At 40.2% G+C, this 20,638-nt stretch overlaps 1 protein-coding gene across 2 annotated transcripts in view; it reads left to right on the plus strand.

Moving 5' to 3' along the window:
• The window catches only part of LOC126412478 (uncharacterized), a 106,392-nt gene that overhangs the window by 73,307 nt on the left and 12,447 nt on the right, over window positions 1–20,638 (plus strand). For both annotated transcript variants that reach the window (XM_050082100.1, XM_050082107.1), the window contains one exon: window positions 10,700–10,834. In XM_050082100.1, the coding sequence (XP_049938057.1) occupies window positions 10,700–10,834 (135 nt within the window). The remainder of the gene's footprint in view (window positions 1–10,699; window positions 10,835–20,638) is intronic.

Below are 20,638 nucleotides of genomic sequence, written 5' to 3' on the forward strand. Positions count from 1 at the left end.
AGTCTCATTGTTGGAAATTTGCACATTATCATCAAGATGGAACAATCATGACCAGTGGTAAAAGTATTATAACCGTAATTGTCAACGAGCTCAGTGGCCTATAGCAATGAGGCATTTCCTGCACAAGTTTGTTGAGCTTTTCATATAAATTTATAAAATAACAATGGCTTCTACAAAATTGTCTACTTTTTAGGGTGATTTCAGACAATTCCGAGAACATGTAAAAGTAGGAAAGGTGCTAAAGTACGATGTAGTTATGACCTGGAACTTTTAGACAAAGCCATCCAAGACATTCATCGTGGCAAGTTATCATGTAGAGAAGTGTGTGATTTATATGATGTACCTAGATTGAACCTTCAAAATAATGTGTGGGTAATACAAAAGAAAGAAAATAAGAAAAAAAAATAAAATAAGAAAAAAAAATAAAATAAGAAAAAAAAGAAAAATGGGAGGGCAACCAGTTCTAAATGAGAAGGAGGAAGAAGACGAAATGTTGGAGCAAGGTAACTTCAGGGCTGCATATTGGGGATTTTCTTTCACTAAATTCAATATTAGATATTTAGTGAAAGGCTATGTTGATAAATCTGACTGAAAAGAGAAGAAATTTTCTAACAATTTGCCAAGAGAAGAATGGGAAAGTAACCAGTATTAAATGAGGAAGAGGAAGAAATGGTGAAGCAAGTTATCATAATAAAACTGACCAATCCTTAATGATTGACAACTTTAAAATGTGTCACAAGTCACTAAAATCAAATAGGAAGAATTTAAAAAAAACTGTCCAAATTCCCCCTCCCCCATATACTATAAATTTTTGACAGAGATTTGAAAAACTCATGTGTTCGAAATCACCCCAGTCCATGGTGTGATTCAGACACTTTATTTTTTGTATTCTTTAGTTACATAAACAAAGAATTTATGCACTTGGGACAGTGAGAAGAAATAGAGTACCAGACTGGAAACTATCTGCAGAGGTTGAGCTGAAGAAACAAGCAGAGGTACTTCAGTAGAGTATGTTGCAGCTGTGGATTTGCTGTTCTTGCTGGACACTAACTTTTGCATGAAGCCACAAGGTATGACATGAATCCAAACTCAGGAATAATAATACCATGTCGACGAATAATAAAGCTATACAGTAAACATACGGGAGGTGCTGATCTTCCTGAAAGCATCATGAAAAGACATAAAATTCTTATTGAAGCTTTCTGAATTTCTCATAGAGATTGCTCACTGTTTGTGTCATTCCGCTCAAACTTCAACAAAAGGAGGGAGGCCAAATAATGATCCGGAACATAAGATACAGTTTAAGAAGACAAAGTGGTCTGTAGGATGTGAACCTCCACTAGATGTAAGGCTGGATCAAGTAGGTCATAAATCATCATGCATGCAAGTGAGACAGAGGTGCAAAACACCAATGCATAATGGATTAGTCTGATTGCTGTGTAATAAATGTGCAGCTGTGTTATGCTAGCGCAAACACAAAACCTACTTCGAAACTTTTCGTGTAAAGTGATTTTCAATTGTCTGGTTAAAAGTACTGCATTAAAGGGTAGGTCAAAAATTTGTACTTCCCAGACTGTTCCACTGTAATTTTATTTCTCCCAAGTTTGTAGAATTTTGCTCTGTGGTTGAGCCAACTTTTTGCTGTCCAGACATTTGTAGAATCCCCCCCCCCCATCTTTGCAACAGAAAATCTTCATTAATAAATACTGTGTATCTATGTGGTATCTATAATGTATGATTAGTATCCGTGGTCAAGTCACGATAATCATTTAGATAGCTGATTCAGTGGTTCTACCAAGCATGTCTCATTTTAATTTAGAAAAATACTGAAGCTCGTTCATTTGATCCAAGGTTAGTGTTATACAACATAGCAAATTCATGAACTTGTGACTGTACTAACCTGGTTGTAGATTAAAGTTCCTCAATGATGCACTTTGAATTAAGTCTCATAATCTGAAATTGCTTTTATGGGTACTTGGGAATTCAGTGACTTTTTTCATGATTCTTAATTTATTCAAATTAGACATTTCCTTTTGAATACTGACCAGTTTGTCTTACCTTAAGTTTATATTCAATCAACATTTCATGATAATGGCAACAAATTTTGTAAACATAATCTTCCACAGATCGTAGTTCTTCAAACAACAGTCAGTTTTGCACAGTCCTTAGAATGAGGCACCAAACACATTCAAAATGGTAAAGATAAAGAAAACAATGTTTTAAATGCACATTGCCAGACACAGTTACCATATGTAAGCAGTAACTAATGAGAGTTCATGAAGGATTCACTAAGTTTGACTTTTACAAACACTTTTTATTTATTTATTTATTTTCATTTTATGGCCTTCATTGGACCACTCTAGCCAACTTTATACAAGGAATTTTTCAGTTTCCTGTCAGCCCAGTGCTTCTTCATTCTCTCGGATCTTATCCTTCTTCCTTCATCGGAAATCACCCTTCCTATTGTCTGCTTGTTGATTCTCATTTGCAGTCTGGTTTGTTTGTCTGCGAATTTCCTGATTTTGTCAGTTTTGTTTCTTAGATCTTCCAATGTGATCTGTAGCTTATCCATATCTTGCTTGATTTCTGTAATCCACTTAATGTTGCACTTACTATTCCACAATTTTTCTATTATTCTCCGGGTGATCCTGTTCTCTGGTGTTCTGATTAGGTGTCCAAAAAATGAAATGCGTTTCTTCCTGATTGTACCCATTACCGGTTCTATTTCCTTGTAGACTGTTTCATTTGTAGCTACTCTCCAGTGTCCATCTTTCTGGTACAATTTGTTGATGCATGTTCTGATGATTCTTCTCTCTATTTTGAGTATTTTGTCGATTTGTGCAGTGTTAGTTGTTTTGAAGATGGTTTCACTTTTGTACGTTATTTCTGGTTGAGTGACTGTTTTGTAGTTTCTTAATTTTGTTACTATTGGCAGGCTCTTTTTGTTGTAGATGTTCTTGGTTATATATTGTGCTCTAGTCAATTTGGTTATTCTGTTATGCCATGTTGGCTTTTCATTGAGGTTATATGTTATGATTTCTCCCAGATATTTAAATTTATGTACAATTTTCATTTCTTGGTTTCCTATGCCAAATTTGTTTATGAGTGGTGGGTCAGTTAACACGATGACTGTTTTTTCAAAGGATATTCCAAGACCAATTTTCTGTGCTATTTCCTGTAGTGAGGTAACTTGTATCCTGAATACTGTTGGACAAGAGAGAAAGGTCATCAGAAAATCCTAGACAATTTAAACTTATGTTGTCTATGGGTCTTCCAATTTGGATATAGTTTGATTTAATCTTGTACCATTCCCTCATTATGTATTCTAAAGCACAGTTGAACAGCTGGGGTGCCAGTCAATCTCCTTGTCTTAAACCTGTTTTTATGATAAATGGCTCAGAGTGTTCCCTCCTGAACTTGACTTTTGATACAGTGTTGGTTAAGGTGAGTTCTATCAGACTGATTAATTTTGTATGGAGCCCCAAATTTCTTAAATATCTGGGAGAAATCATAACATATAACCTCAATGAAAAGCCAACATGGCATAACAGAATAACCAAATTGACTAGAGCACAATATATCACCAAGAACATCTACAACAAAAAGAACCTGCCAATAGTAACAAAATTAAAAAACTACCAAACAGTCACTATGAATACAGTCGTATGCTTTTTGAAAGTCCATGAAGGTTATTACAAGAGATCTATTTCGTTTCTTGTAATATGCTATGGCTAATTTTAAAGTGATGATCTGTTCTGCACAGTTTCTCCGAGGTCTGAAGCCTCCTTGGCACTCACCTAATTCTTACTCTAGTTGCTCTTTGATCCTTTTGTATAGGATTCTGGAGAAAATCTTGTATGTGCAGTCTGAGAGAGAGATACCTCTGTAATTATCTGGGTTGCCTTTATCTTTTTTTTTTGTGGAGTGGGTGGATTATGGCTGTGGTCCAATGTTCAGGAAACTTTTCTGTTATCCAGACTTTTGTTAGGGCTATGTGTAAGGATGTGCAAACTATATCACTGGCATATTTCCACATTTCTGCAGAAACTTGGTCTTCTCCGTATGCCTTATAATTTTTCATCTCTCTGAGTGCAGTTTCCACCTCTTGGATTGTTGGAGGAATTTATGAGATCAGGTGGAGTCTTGATGGGTGTGTGTGTATTAATTGCTGAAAGTTCCTGGGGCTCTTTACAATTCAAAAGTTTACTAAATGCTTTTGCCATGTTTTGGCATTTCCGTTGTCATTATGTGCCATTTTTTTCCATCTCCCTTTTCAGCGTTAATGTGGGAGGGGCATTAATTTGTGTGAACTTTCTCCTGGTATTTTTGAGGTTGGTTGCATTTTCTTATGTTTTGTGTGTTTGAAATTTTAACCATGCATGATGTCTTTCTTCATGAATTTTGTCACATTCCGAATTCAACCAGACATGTCCTTTACATGGGTTCAATGCGGCTAAATTTTCTGCTTGTTGCCTGAGAATTTGAACCGGTGCTTCTAAATTATCTGTCAGTTTTATGTTTTGTGTGACTTCTCTGTATTTATCATTTCTAATTAATTGGTGGAGATCAAAGTTCTCGTTTATTGCATTTTGGTTTCTTTTTTAGTGGTGTGAGCTTAATTTTGATTTTGACAGTGTAATGATCTGAACCTGTGTCTACCCCTCTTAATACTTTAACATTGTAGACACTTTATTGAAGAAATATTAATTTTGTGCCTTCTATGCATGAATCGTCATAGACAAGTGTTGTGACTCGCCGATCTTTCAAAGTGCCGCCGCGCAGTTATGCACATTCTCTACATGCGGCGCTGTCTGCCAGCCATGCAGCAGCAGTGCCACCTAAGCGGCCAGCCAGCCAGCGGCCGTTAGACGTGGACTCAGTTATGATTTGACTGTTAAAGTGTACACACGTCTTACTCTGTTTACTTGATCTGTGACTTTCAAGTATTGCGTCTTCCTTGAAATATATTTGTTCAACTTGAAGTTATTACAATTGGCGACGAGGTAGTGATTTTTCTTTTCCATCGTTGACCCACATGTTTCCATGGCTACTTTAGAGCAACTATTGCAAGGACTTATAGAACAGCAAACGCTTCTCACAAATGCTATTTGTGATTTCGTCGCCACATCAAATGCGGGGCGTCTCTCGTTGTTGTCTTTACCTACTTTTCCTCCTTACGACGAGACAGCGGAAGACTGGTCTGATTATGAAAAACGGCTTCGACAGCATGTCTTGGCATTTCATGTCGCGGACGAACAATCGTGTAAGTCTCTGTTCCTTTCATGGATTTCACCTCAGATGTATTGGTTGTTGTCACAATTGGGTCTTTTGAAAGATCCTGCGTCTTTGTCCTTTGCTGAAATGTGCTCACTTCTGTCCATCTATTTTCAAAAACAAACGCATGTGGTAGCCTCTCGTGTTGCCTTTTATCGTTGTCAAAAACAACCGAATCAATCCTATCGTGCTTGGGCTGCTGAACTTTATGGCCTCAGTAGAAAGTGTCAATTTGTTACTGAAGTTCACAAAGAATCCTACACTGATTCCATGGTACGGGATGCTATTATCCGATCGGCGCCCGACAAAGAAGTTAGGCAACGTGCCCTTCAGTTGGCAAATCCGACTCTAGATGAAGTCCTATCCATCGCTCAGTCTTTTGAAATTTCTCGCGCCGCTGGAGTGCAAATAGAGGCATTGGGCAATGTCGGGGAAATACAACCTCTGTGCGATGTTGACGAAGCGTGTGGTGTGTTCCCGCCAGCCAACATGGCCGCAGTATGCTCCCAAGCGCAGCCTCGCCCTAACCGTAAACAAACCTCTAAGAAACTGCAGCAAAACCCACGGCAACTTCCTTCATGTCCGCGGTGTTTTACGAAACATTCACGAGAAGATTGTCCACAACGTTGGGCCGTGTGTCACAAAAAAAGAGGGAGGGGGGGGGGGGGGGGGCGGCATGTGTCATCAGTTTGCAAATCCGACCGCATACATGATGTTCATGAACATGACACTGATTCTGATTCTGTGTTGTCTGTCAATTGTACTTCTTCCCTTTGAGGGAAGTTATTCCTCACTGTCCAAATACTTGGTCGAGATGTTTGCATGCAGGTGGATATGGGTTCTGCTGCCACCATCATCAATTCTCAGATGTATCTTCAGTTGGGTTCTCCAATCCTGTCACCTGTCACTAGGCAATTACGGACTTACAATAAACAGAAGAGTTCTCTCTTGGGACAATTTGATGCTGAGGTATCTTACAAATGTGTCGTTCGCACTGTTCCCATATTTGTGGTTGACCATAGTAACGCGGAGAATATTTTTGGTTTCGATGCCTTTCGCGTTTTTGAGTTCTCCATAGATGACTCTGTCAATATTGTCTCTGATGCTATTCCTTATGCTCAATTGGATTCCTTGTTGACGACATTTTCATCCCTTTTTTCTCCTGGGTTAGGCCGTGCAAACGACTTTGAAGCTCATATCACGCTCAAATCCACTGCTCGGCCTAAGTTTTTTTGGGCTCACCCCATTCCTGTGGCCCTTTGTGATCAGGTTAAACGGGAGCTGGATCGTCTCACTGCTTCCAGGGTCTTGCTTTCTGTCACTTCCAGTGAGTGGTCCTTTCCTGTCGTTGTCGTTGCTAAGCCAAATGGTGATATTCGTCTCTGTGGCGATTTCAAAGACACTGTAAATGCTCAATGCCTTATCGACACTTACCCTATGCCTCGACCTGACGAATTGTTCACTAAACTTGCTGGAGGCCAGTATTTTTCTAAACTTGACCTGTCAGAAGCTTATCATCAACTTCTTCTCGACGCTGCTTCCCGGCAGTTTCTGGTCCTTAACACGCCTTTCGGACTCTATCAGTACCAACAATTGCCATTCGGAATTGCCAGCGCCCCTACTCTCGTTCAGCGATTCTTGGAGCAATTATTGCTCCCTGTCCCTGGGTGTATTACATGGACGACATTGTTGTCACTGGCTCCACCACTGACGAACATCTTCAAAATCTCCGCACACTTTTTCATGTCTTACAGACTGCCGGTCTTAAGTGTAATCTTCAGAAATCAAAATTTTTTCAGGCATCTATCACGTACTTGGGGTTTCAACTCTCTCGGGATGGTATTCGTCCACTTCAGCAAACTGTCGTTGCGATTGATGCCCTTCCTTGCCCTACATCTGTTAAGGAACTGCAGGCCTTCTTGGGGAAAATAGCATACTATCACAAGTTTTTAGTGTCTGCTGCTTCAGTGGCTCAGCCGTTGCATCACCTGTTGCGCAAAAACGTGCCTTTTCACTGGTCCGCATCATGCGATGCGGCTTTCCAGAAATTGAAGGCTATGCTGTAACAGCCCCCGTGCCTGGCTACTTATCGACCTGGTCAACATCTTGTTCTTGCCACGGACACCTCTCAATACGGGGTCAGTGCAGTCTTCGTGCACCGTTTTTCTGACGGTTCTGAACAACCCATTGCTTATGCCTCCAAAATACACACGGATGCCCAACAAAAGTATTGTCAAATTGAAAAAAGAAGCTTTGGCCATTATTTATGCTCTTCATAAGTTTGATGTTTTTCTCTATGGATCCAAATTTCTTATTGTTATGGATCACAAACCACTTGTTTCCTTGTTTCATCCATCAACGTCACTTCCCAGCATTGGGCTCTTTACATGTCTCGTTTCAATTATGAGATTCATTTCTGGCCGACAGCTCAACTTACGAATATTGATGCACTGTCTCGTGTTCTCATGGGTGCTGATCTGGCATTCGATAGGGACGAACTTTTGTGTTTCCACCTGGATGTTGCCAAGCAGTGGATTGTGTACGGGTTCCCCATCACTGGGGACCGGCTGGCGGCTGCTACGGGTTCTGACCCTACCCTCTCACGGGTTTTACACTGTATTCAGAAGGGTTGGCCAGATTGTCCGGCTGCTAAGACTTCTGATCCGTTGCGGAACTACTACGCTTTGCGTTACCGCCTCACGGCAAGGGATGGTGTTATCCTCCTTTCCACCAAAAATGCTTCACCGCGTGTTGTGGTACCTGCATCTTTGCGTGCTTCAGTCTTGCGCCCCCTTCACCAAGGGCACTGGGGTATCTCTCGCACAAAATCTCTGGCGCGCTATCATGTGTACTGGCCCAGCATCGACTCTGAAAAAGCACACATGGTCGCTGCCTGCGGCCCTTGTGCGTCACAGGCCACCACCCCGAAGTCATCTTTGTCACTGTGGCCTTTGCTCTGGGAGCGAATTCATGCTCACTTCAAGGGACCTTTTTTAGGTACTTATTCACTTCTTGTTATTGACGCCTACTCTAACTTTCCTTTCATTGTCCGTTGCACGTCGCCTACCACTGCGGCAACCACCAATGCTCTAGCTCGCATTTGCTCTTTGGAAGGCCTTCCCTCTACTCTTGTTACTGATAATGATCCGCAATTTGCCTCTTCCGATTTTGCGGATTTTTGTGCCCGTCATGGCGCCATGCATGTCACGGCCCCTCCGTTCCATCCACAGTCAAACGGTGAGGCTGAACAACTGGTCCGCACATTTAAGGCTCAGATGAGGAGACTCCTGACTTCTTCCGCTGATGATGCGCTTCTCCAATTTCTGGCTTCTTACCGTTTCACCCCCATGGGCAACCACAGCCCGGCTGAGCTCTTACATGGCCGACAGCCTCCTACGCTACTTCATCTTCTGCGGCCTTCCAGCTCACAGCCGCAGGTGCCTTCGCTTGGCCAGTTCACCGCCGACGATCTTATATGGGTACGGGGATATGGCAGGCGGCCAAAATGGAGTCCTGGCCGCATCTTACGAGACCGTGGCCAACGCCTGTATGAAATCCAGATGGACATGGGTGTTGCAGTGCGTCATTCGGACCAGCTTCAGCCTCGTGTGTCGGCAACACCTGTTCCGGATGCCGCTACACCTCCTTCGGCTCTACCTGCCGCTCGGGATACTGGAATCTCTCATTACTTACAACGCAGTCCTTTCACCATCATATCGGTGCCAGCACAAGAACTGACACCACCAGGAGATGTGCCCATGCAGGAACCAGATGACCATCATCTGTCGGAGCAACTCTACTCGCCTCCTTCTCCTACGGACGCGGACACATCGCCCATGTCTCCTGTTATAACAACCGGACTTGCCGCAATGGGCAGATTGGTGCACGAGGCCCCAGCAGATTCGACCTCCATGTCTCCTGTCATCTCGACCCGTTATCATTGGGGACACTTCTGTCCATCCGGGAAGCCTCCTTCTCGAGACTTTATGGCCAGTCAAACAACATCTATGGACTGTTAGCAATCTACAGGCCACCTCCATGAAGACCTGTACAAAAAATTCAAAGAGGGGAAAAGTGTTGTGACTCGCCGATCTTTCAAAGTGCCGCTGCGCAGTTACGCATGTCCTCTACTTGCGGCGCTGTCTGCCAGCCATGCAGCAGCAGTGCCACCTAAGTGGCCAGCCAGCCAGCAGTCGCTAGACTTGGACTCAGTTATGATTTGACTGTTAAAGTGTACACACGTCTTACTCTGTTTACTTGATCTGTGACTTTCATGTATTGCGTCTTCCTTGAAATATATTTGTACAACTTGAAGTTATTGCAACAAGTAAATGGACTACTGCAACATGTGAATTGTGTTCCATAGATGTTGCTTATGTAGCTTCCCCTTGTGGATTTGTTGCATAGATGTTACATGTGTGATTGCCATATGCGGACTCCGATACATTTTATGATAATGGCATGACCCCAACTTTCCATAAAGGTGTTGCCAGTATGCTCTTGAGGTCCGGACTGAAGACTTCTGGTATGGTGGTGGTATACCGTATATAGACTTATGTAATAATATTTTGTAATCTTGGAGATTCATTACAGTTTATAGAACTGCAAGCTGAAAATTTAAGAAAGTAGATGGTGTACAAGTCCCAACTATTATTTTACTTAACTAAAAGGTATCTGGTTAAAAAATATATAAAAACTGACAGTACTATTTGATTAGCTCATTGTGTTTCTCTGAGATGGATTACCTATTTGCATATAAAATTGCAGTGTTTGGGATTTTGCTAATTGATGGAAATTCTTAATTAAGGTCTTGATTGAATAATGAAGAATGTTACCTTGCTCAGAAAAATCAAGGCAGAAGAAATATATAGCCAAATACTGGAATCCAACAAACATAAAGGCTCTGTATGCAGTTCACTTGCAGGACTCTGGTTATGTGTTGATAGTTATGCTAGTGTACGTATTTTGCCAGCTGGAAATTACCTTGAAACTTATGTTGTCACCTAGCTATGCCAGGCATATAGTATTAGTGAATGGTGCACGTAATTTTTTCACACTGAACCGCTAACTTTTTTCTGTTTGGTTTGGAAGCAAAGTTAGTAAAGGAAACAGAATGAAATGGCAGTTTTTTTTACCAGGTTATGAGGGTGAAGGATTTGGGTTATATAGTTTGTAGATAGGTTAGGACGACATGAGTCCACTAATCAAAACCACTTGCAGTTGTTCCTGATTAAAAAAAGAAATGGGTTAACGTTGATCTAAAAAGTGTTAAATGTGCAAAAAGAAAAAAAGGATAAAATGTGAAACTTGAAGTTCACATTACATTGTACATTGTTGTATTTGTGAAGATCTGAGCCCACATTAATTTTGGTTATTTACAATTTTTGGTGACTGCATTATAGAGCATTTTCTTTGTTTCACCCAGTGTGGACGACCAGCCACCAAATACAGCAAAGGTTGTAAGAAATGCTGCTTTGCTACACAACAGTGCACTGGATGTGGCCAACATGGACACTATATGTGGATGTGTCCAGAGGCATGGAGGATATACCATTCTACTGTAAGTTATTGGAGCTAAAGATTATTGTAAATGTTCACTGTTTTCTTATAGCATTTTATGAAATTAGAATCTGCCATATCAGACACTATAAATCTTAATTTAAAAATATAGTTCTTGATTTCTGTATACGTGATCGGATAACACTGTTAATACTTAACAGCATTTGAATAAGTGATTAATACTACATGAGCTTTCAGCCAAGCATGCCTTGGCCATTGTTAAGTTGTATGACTGCCATTGGGCTGCTGGTATGCCCTTATAAACACAGCTTCAGTTGTGACATTACTGGTGCTTGTGGTGTCACGATATATGGACATATATTGATATGATATATTGATTGATATATTGACTGGCAATGGCAAGGAAAGCGTTTCTGAAGAAGAGAAATTTGTTAACATCAAGTATAGATTTACGTGTCAGGAAGTCGTTTCTGACAGTATTTGTATGGAGTGTAGCCATGTATGGAAGTGAAACATGGACGATAAATAGTTTGGACAAGAAGAGAATAGAAGCTTTCGAAATGTGGTGTTACAGGAGAATGCTGAAGATTAGATGGATAGATCACATAGTTAATGAGGAGGTATTGAATAGAATTGGGGAGAAGAGGAGTTTGTGGCACAACTTGACAAGAAGAAGGGATCGATTGGTAGGACATGTTCTGAGGCATCAAGGGATCACACATTTAGCATTGGAGGGCAGCGTGGAGGGTAAAAATCATAGAGGGAGACCAAGAGATGAATACACTAAGCAGATTCAGAAAGATGTACGTTGCAATAAGTACTGGGAGATGAAGAAGCTTGCACAATTGACTCAGCGTTCAACATGCCTACTTTAACTTCGCGATCGCAGTATTCCATGTTGTGCTATGCTGCAGCCTTCCCATCTCTATTGATGGTGGTGTTGATTATTTTTATTTCAATGGCTTCTTTAATTACGCAGAGCTCCAAAACAGGTTGTGTCAAATTTCATCCAGTGACCATTCCTAAAGCACACTCAGTCAAAGCAGATTGTGTAGCATAGGTGATAAAACCTGTCTTCTCCTTGCCTTGTGGATCTTCGGTAAAGCATAAGCAGTAAGTGGTCTAAGTGCCTGTGGGAGAAGATAGTGTGATCAAGAATGTTTTCCCACAGGCACCTAGACCACCTACTATTTATACTTCACCAAAGATCTTCATGGATTCATGGATGGGATGACATACCACCTCATCCTATCCACAATTGGTTCAGTAATGTACAAGCCTCAAATACTTGACCAATCTCCTCACTCCACATGTTGGACACTGTGAACATCATATTAAAAACTTGGCAGATTTTATCAGCTGAATTAAACGTATGCAACTTGGTGAGCGTGACATTATGGTCAGTTTTGATGTGGTGGTGCTGTTTACAAATGTGCCTATCAAAGACTCTTTTGACCTACTATCCCAGTTATTCATAAGTGATGTAGTTAGGCTTTTGAGGCAAACTCTTACATCTTCTTATTTTTTGTACAATGGTCAGTTTTATGATCAGAGGGAGTGCATTCCAATCGGCAACTCTTTAGCTCCATCTGTTTCATAGCTCTTCATGTAGAATTTTTAAGATATTGCCTTAGACACAGTGCCATTAAAGCGTAATTGTTTATTTTGATAGGTTGACAACATGTTTGTCATTTGGCCCCACAGACATGAGATACTTGATGAGCTCTTGGAACAGTTCAGTGCCATTAACAACATCCAGTTCACCACGGAAGTAGAAAAAGACAATGTTACTGTCCATCTTCAGTGAATGCCTTGGCCTCTGCATCTACAGAAAACCTACCTGCACAGAGGTGCACTATGTTACAAACACTGGTTCATTGTGCAAGAATGATATCAGATGCTGTCCCACCTACATAGGATCTTTGGGAATAACATTCATCCAATAAATGAAGTGATTTCAAGCAAGAATCACAAGACTACTACCGGCAAGGAGCAGGAAAAGAAACTTGCTTTCTTGCTGTTCTGTGGCTCTGTGTTGGGCAACGTAAGCTGCCTGCTGAAAAAAATACAAGAATTAATTAATCTTCAGACCTCCAAGAAAAATCCATCAATTACTGAGACAAGTTATAGACGCAGCAGGTCTCAGATCTGGTGTCTACAGGATATCTTGCGAGTAGGGCCAGTCTTACGTCGGTCAAACAGTTTGCATTGTGGAACAATGCAGGGAGGAGAAGATCTCCTTCACTACCCCAAGAAATCCATTTTTACTGAGCGTGCTTTAGACACAGTCACCAGATAAAATTTGACAAAATCTGTGTTGTGGCTTGCACTAATGCCTTACAGTGCATAATTAAAGAAGTCATTGAAATAAAAATCACCAATAACACCCTTACTAGAGACAGCAGCCTACAGCTCAGTGCAACATGGTATTCTGCAATTGCAAAGTTAAAGTGGGCACATTGAATGCCAAGTCAATATATGCACCCCTATGGTGATGCCGCGAGCACCGGTGATGTCCCAGCCAACAGCTGTGCCAGCAGCCCAATGTTAGTCATACAACTTGACAATGGACAACTCATGATTGACCGAAAGCTCATGTGATTTTAATCACTTGATGCAGCTGAAAACCACAGAACTTTTTATTTAATGTAACCTCCATGAGATTCTGCATTCTTATATAACATACTTGATTGTCGGCCTACCAAACAGCAGCAGAGAAAAAATGTACAAAAGGACATAATGCAACTGCTTTCCCACAGTCTGCAAAACTTATTAAAGGATTAGAGCACATGGGACTTCAGGTTAAATACATTTACCCCCAATAGATTCATTACCAAGCACATTTTCCACATCAATGAAGCGAGGGAGTAAGTCCAAAAGTACTTCATGGCATGATTTTCTAAACTTGCACCCCCAAATTTGAGCAGTGTTGTTTCCTTTTCTTTCCATATCATTCCAAGTAATTTTTCATCACCCTCTCTCTGTGACTACACAACTTTCTACTCAGGGTTCATGAGGCTCTTCCAAACCACTTGGGTGCCAGAAAATTCATATCCTTGTAGCCGTTATGCATTGCAAGTGTGTCATTAACAGAATTGGCTCCATAAGCAAGAGTTTGACTAATTGAGTACTTGGTCAGTAATTATTTGATCCACTCACCAGATCTTCTTCATTCTGCTTTAACACCACATTTCATAGGCTTTGTTTTGTTCTTGTTGGAGCTGCTTATTGTCCTCCTTTTACTCCCTTTACAATGTTACACTCCAGACAAATACCTTCACAAAAGAGTTCCAAGCTCTTAAATTTATATTTGACGTTTTATGAAATGTTTTTCTTGTTATTGCCAGTCTACTGTTCATGTCCTCTAAATTGATCATCATCAATTAGTTTGCTGCCCAAATAGCAGAACACATCTATTTTTAGTGTCACATTACCTAATCTAATTCCCTTAGCACCTGCGGACTTAAATTTACTCCATTCTCCTCCTTTTATTGTAATTGATTTTATGTTACAAAGTCTTTCGAAGTCACTATTCATTCCATTCAACTGAACTTCCAATTCCTTTGTGTGTCTGACATCATTATATTCTCATCAGCAAGCCTCAAAGTTTTTATTTATCCTCCCCGAATTATAATTCCCATTCCAATTTTCTCCTTGATTTCATTTACTAATTGCTCATTGTACAGATAAAATAATGTTGGGATAGGCCACAACCCGGTTTCTCTTGCCTCTCAATTACTGCTTCCCTGTCTTGTCCTTTGATTTGTTGTTTCTACAGTATTGTTTTTGTACAAGTTGTAAATAATCTTTTGCACTCAGCATTTTATCTCTGGTGCCTTCAGAATTTCAAAGAGTGCATCTTGTCAACATTGCCAAAATTCCTCTAAATCTACAAATACTATAAACATAGGCTTGTCTTTCTTCAACTTAGAAGATAAGAGAAGTGCTAGGGTGAGTGTTGCCTCAGTTGTTCCTACATTTCTCCAGAATTCAAACTGATCTTGTCCAAGGTCAGCGTCTACCAGTTTGTCCATACATCTGCAAATAATTTGTTTTAGTATGACATATTAAACTGATAGTTCAGTAATAATATTCAGAGTTGTTTGCACCTGCCTTATTTGGAATTGGATTTATTCGTTCTTCTTGATGTGATGTCTCATTTATCTTGCACATGAAGTGGAATCGTTCTATCATGGCTGGTTCTGCCAAGGATTTTCATAATTCTGAGGGAGTGTCCTTTATCCCAGGACTCATGTTTTGACATCAGTCTTTCACTGCTGTCCCACATTCTTCTGTCAATATCATATCTGACACCTCATCTTCATTTACTTCCTCTTCCCTTTGTTCTTCCATGTTTATTTCCCTTGTATAGCCTTTGAAAATATTCCTTCCACCATGTAGCTTTCCCTTCTTTGCTTGGTACTGGCTTGCCATCTGAGCTCATGCTATTCGTACAGTAGTCTCTCTTTTCTCCAAACATCTCCCTAGTTTTCCTATAGGAAATTTCATCTTTCCCTTAGTCATGCATGTTTCTTAAGCCTTGCATTTGTCCTCCAACTATTCATACTTAACATAGTTTCACTTTCTGTCAGTATCATTTTTATTTCACGTTTTGTTAGTTAAGTTCAGTATCTCATGTGCTATCCAAGGATTTCTACTGGACCTTGTCTTCTTGTGTTTGAACCTCTGTTGCCTTCACTATTTCATCTCTCAGAGCTACCCATTGATCTTTTGTTGTCTTTTTTTCCCCTGTTTCAACCAGTTGTTGCTTAATGCTCCCTTTGAAACTCTCAAAAACTGCTGATTCTTTAATTCCTCTAGGTCCCATCTCCTTAATTTCCTATCTTTCCCTAATTTCTTTGATTTTAATTGGTAGTTAACAACCAATAATTTATGGTCAGAAACCACATCTGCCCCTGAATATGATTCGCAGTAGAAAATCTGGTTTCTAAATGTCTATTGTACCATTATACAATCTATGTGAAAGTTTCCCACCTCTCCTTTGCTACCTATACAACCTTCTTCTGCAATTCTTAAACCATGAGTGAGCAACGCTTAAATTAAGCTCTGTGCAAAATTCTACCAGGCAGCTTTTTCTGTCATTTCTTTTGTTCAGGCCACATTCTCCTACTATTTTTCCTTATCATACTTTTCCTCTCAAATCACAGTCTCCCCATCGCTATTAAATTTTTGTCTCCATAGGGAAATGACATCAAGGGACAGGAAAGGATACCAGGTGCACTCAGTTTGTATTCCTGGGGACCTCATTCAACATATTGAAGAGGCTATTCCAGCAGCTGTTGAGGAAAGAGAGTGCAGCCAACTGCAGATTGTGGCGCACCTGGTAACAAATGATGCCTGTCGTCTGGGCTCTGAGGTCCTACTTGGATCATTCCAGTGACTGGCAGATAAGGTTGAGGAGACCTGCCTTGCACATGAAAAATTTCAATGAAGCTTACAATTTGCAGCATTGTCCCCAGAACTGATCATGACCCTTTGGTTTCGAGTGGAAGGACTGAACAAGAGACTTCAAAGGTTCAGGCTGCAAGGGTTTTTTAGATTAGGCAACTGTCCATCCGTTCCAGATAAAGATAGCTCTAGGAAACCCATAAGTATCAGTGTAAGATCCAAAGAAATACCCCCAAAGGTGAGAGTATTAAAATCCTAATGGTAAACTGTTGAAGCATTTGCAACAGAGTGCCAGAGTTTGAAGTGCTCATGAAAGGCAGTGAAGCTCACATAGTACAAGGTGCATAAAGCTGGTCGAAACATGAAAATGATTGCAGTGAGATTTTTGGGGAAAATTTTAGTGTATACCGAAAGGATAGCCAAATGGGAAATGGAGGTGGTGTATTTGTTGCAGTAGACAAGAAACTCAAATCCACTGACATAGAAATTGAAGCTGCATGTGAGATTGTTTGGGAAAGACTCAGTATCAGGAGCGGGCACAAAAATGGTAATTGGTTCCTTCTCTCACCCACCAGATTCATCTCCTGGTGTGAACAAAAACTGTAGAAAAAACTTCAGTTCACTTGTATGTTACGTTCCCCAATCATTGGTGGGGACTTTAATTATCCAACAATTAACAGTAGTGTCATAGTGAGGAAATAAAACTTTCAGCACAGGTCAAGAGCATGTAGATGTACTATGGCAATAGTTGACCATGCGCCCAGTAGAACAGTTCGTAGTAGGAGGGCACGTCCATGGTATACAGTCAGTGTGAACAAACCTCTAAAGAAACAAAGATTACTGTGTAATAGATCTAAAACAAAGCATAGGGATACAGATACATACTGAATGAAGCATGTTTGGCTGCCAAGAGAGCAATGTGTGATGTATTCAATGACTACCGTAGCAGAATATTGTTTAATGATATGTCACAAAACTCAAATTCTGTCGTATGCAAAGGCTGTTAGTGTCAGCAAAATCAGTGTCCAGTCCCTAGTGTACGAGACAGAAACTGAAATTGAGGGTAGCAAAGTAAAAGCTGAAATGCTTAACTCCATTTTCAAATTTTCCCTTACAAAAAGAAAACTCAGGAGGAAGGCCCCAATTTAATCCCCATACCTTTAAAAACATGAGTGAAATAAGTATTAGTGTCAGTGGTGTTCAGAAACAGCTGAAATTGTTAAAACTGAATGAAGCTCCTTGGCCTGATGGAATCCCTGTCAGATTCTGTACTGAATTCGCAGCTGAGTTAGCTCTTCTTCTAACTATAATCTGGTGCAGATCCCACGAACAAGAAACCATGCCCATTCTTGGAAAAAATCACTGGACATACCCGTCTACAAGAAGGGAAATAGGAGTGATCGACAAAACTACCATCTAATATCCTTGACTTTGATTTGTTGTAGAATCTTAGAACACATTCTGAGCTCAAACATAGTGTGATATCGTGAACAGAATGACCTCCTCAATGCTAACTGGCATGGATTCCTAAAATGTCAATAATGTGAAACCCAGTTCTCACTCTTCTCACATGACATACCGAAAGCTTTCAAGCAAAGCAGTCAGGTAGATGTAGTATTTCTCGATTTTTGACTTGGAACCACACCTACGCTTGTTGTCAAAAGTACAGTCATATGGGTAGCAAGTGAAATTTGCGTCTGGATTGAGGACTGTTTGGTAGCGAGGATGCAGCCTGTTATCTTTAACAGAGAGTCTCGTCAGATGTAGAAGTAACTTCAGGTGTGCTCCAGGGAAGTGTGTTAGAAAGCTTCCTGTCAGGTGTGCTCCAGGGAAGTGTGTTAGAAAGCTTCCTGTTCATGTGGTACAGTAATGATCTCGAAGACAATATTAACAGTAACATCAGGCTTTTTACAGATGAGTGAGTGTTGGAATCAGCTAACTCGTACTAGCACCTGGGTGTAATGCTTTGTAGGAATATTAAATTGAATGGTCTCATAGGCTCAGTCATGGGTAAAGCAGGTTTATTGGTAGAATACTGGGGAAGTGCAGTCAGTGTACAGTGGAGATTGCTTGCAAATCATTCGTGTGACCGATTCTAGAATATTGTTCAAGTGTGTGGGACTTCCACCAAATAGGACTAACGGGGGCATTTTGAATGTATACCAAAAAAGGGAAGCATGAATGGTCACAGGTTTGTTTGATCCATGGGAGAATGTCACAGAGATACTGTAGGAACTGAACAGGAAGACTCTTGAAGAGAGATGTACACTATCCCAAGAAAGTCTATTAACAAAGTTTCAAGGACAAGGTTCAAATGATGACCCTAGGAATATACGGCAACCCCCTATGTATCACTCACAAAGGGATTGTAAGGATAAGATTGTAATAACAACAGCATGCACAGAGGCAGTCAAACAATCATGCTCCCTGTTCTCCATGTGTGAATGTAACAGGAAGAGACCCTAATAACTAGTACAATGGGATGTACCCCCTGCCATGCACCTCACAGCTGTGTTCAGTGTATAGATGTACATGTACATGTAGGTTTAGATATTCAGTTTATCTCATCATACATTCTTTCGATCTCTTCATCTGAATAGTTAATCCTTACGTGTTATAAAAATGTATGTGTGTTCCACATCATCTCCTAAACCAATGGCCTGATTTCAACCAAACTTGGTACACTTATTACTTACTGCCTGGAAACAATCACCACATGGATAAGAACCACCTACCTATCAAAGGGATGAAAGTGGGGATGAAGAAGCAATATAATCCATGACACCCGAATATCCATACTTTATTCATCTTGTATTTGAGAATGACAGCATTTAGTGCCTTACAACAAACTTAATACATAATTTCAAACCTTTACAAGACTTTTTCTCATTGATGACCCCCACAATTTTGCTGTTCATGCAGTGATACTGCCACATGAAGCATGATGTTTCAATTTATTACTTCTTTACTATTAACTGTATTCATGACAGATTTTGCAGAATGTACCTGCAAATTATATCATTGTACAGCATATAGTTCAAGAGATATGATTTCTTAAACACAGAGATGATTGAAAAATGCCACATCATGCATGATGTTTTAATTTGTTACTTCCGTGCTACTAACTTTATTCACAATAAATTTTGCAGACAATATCCACATATACTGCTAAATGCACCTACAAAATTTATATCATGGTACCACATACAGTTAGGAGATACGATAGCATAAACACTGATAAAATGTTTCATCATGCATGAAGTTTAATATATTTATTCTTTACTACTAACAAGGAGACGGCACGACCGTGGGGTCGGGGATTTGTCCGAAATTTTGTGTGGTGAAAGAGGACCCCTAACACCTCAAGTGGTTAAAGTATTAGGACGCATTACTTGGAAAATCCTGGGAAAAATCAATCCAAGGTTTCTTAGGTGCCTTATGAGTATAAAATGTTAGTCCATCGCCGACCCGCCATCTGGCCTACATGGTTAGCGCTCGGACCCTTACGCCAGAGGTCTTGGATTCGATTCCTCCTGCGGCACTTTTCTTTCTTCTGTTGCTTGCAAAATTGCAGCGCATTGTTACAGAAGAATCGTGAAATTAATTCCTGGGAAGATTGTATAAAAATTCATTCTATAATTCACCGTCATTTATCATCACCAATATTCCGAGACATGATTCAGTATGCTTGGCTTGCCTCAAAATTATCAGAAAATCAAAACATTTTCGTAAATGTTAATGGGGCATGTTTTTGCACAGATTTATTGCAAACGCCCTGTGACTGAAAAATATCCGCCTTTATATGTTGCGCAAGATGTCGCAAAAATTATAGCTTTGTTTGTTTTTATGATAATTACCACTGTGGTTCTTGTTTATAATTATTATGTGTATAAAAACTAAATGTTTCCCAATCGACTTTGTTATTCTGATTAAAAACCCAATGTTTCCCCTCATATAATTTACAATTAAAAATGGAAAACCCACCGCCATGAATTGTGTTGTTGGACAAAAAGAAAATAATTTTTATTCAATAATGTAACTAATTTGTTAAAGATAAGTAGGTTTGCAAAACTTTCTGAATAATTGGTGAAATAACAAAAGAAAATGAAAGAGATGAAAAAAAGTGCGAGAGGAGGAATCGAACCCGAGACCTCTGGCATAAGACTCCGAAGCCTAAACATCTACACCAGCCGGTGGCTTGGTAATGGACTAACATTTTATACTCATAAGGCACCTAAGAAACTTTGGATTGATTTTTCCCGGGATTTTCCGGGTAGTGCGTCCTAATATTTTAACTACGTGAGGTGTTAGAGGTCCTCTTTCACCACACAAAATTTTGGACAAATCCCCGACCCCACGGTCGTGCCGTCTCCTTGTAAGACAGTCTTACAGTCGAATCAACTTAAGAAAGTCACTGACACTTGGCAGCATTTTG

Source organism: Schistocerca serialis, chromosome 1, assembly GCF_023864345.2.
Source record: "Schistocerca serialis cubense isolate TAMUIC-IGC-003099 chromosome 1, iqSchSeri2.2, whole genome shotgun sequence".
Taxonomy (NCBI): Eukaryota; Metazoa; Arthropoda; class Insecta; order Orthoptera; family Acrididae; genus Schistocerca; species Schistocerca serialis.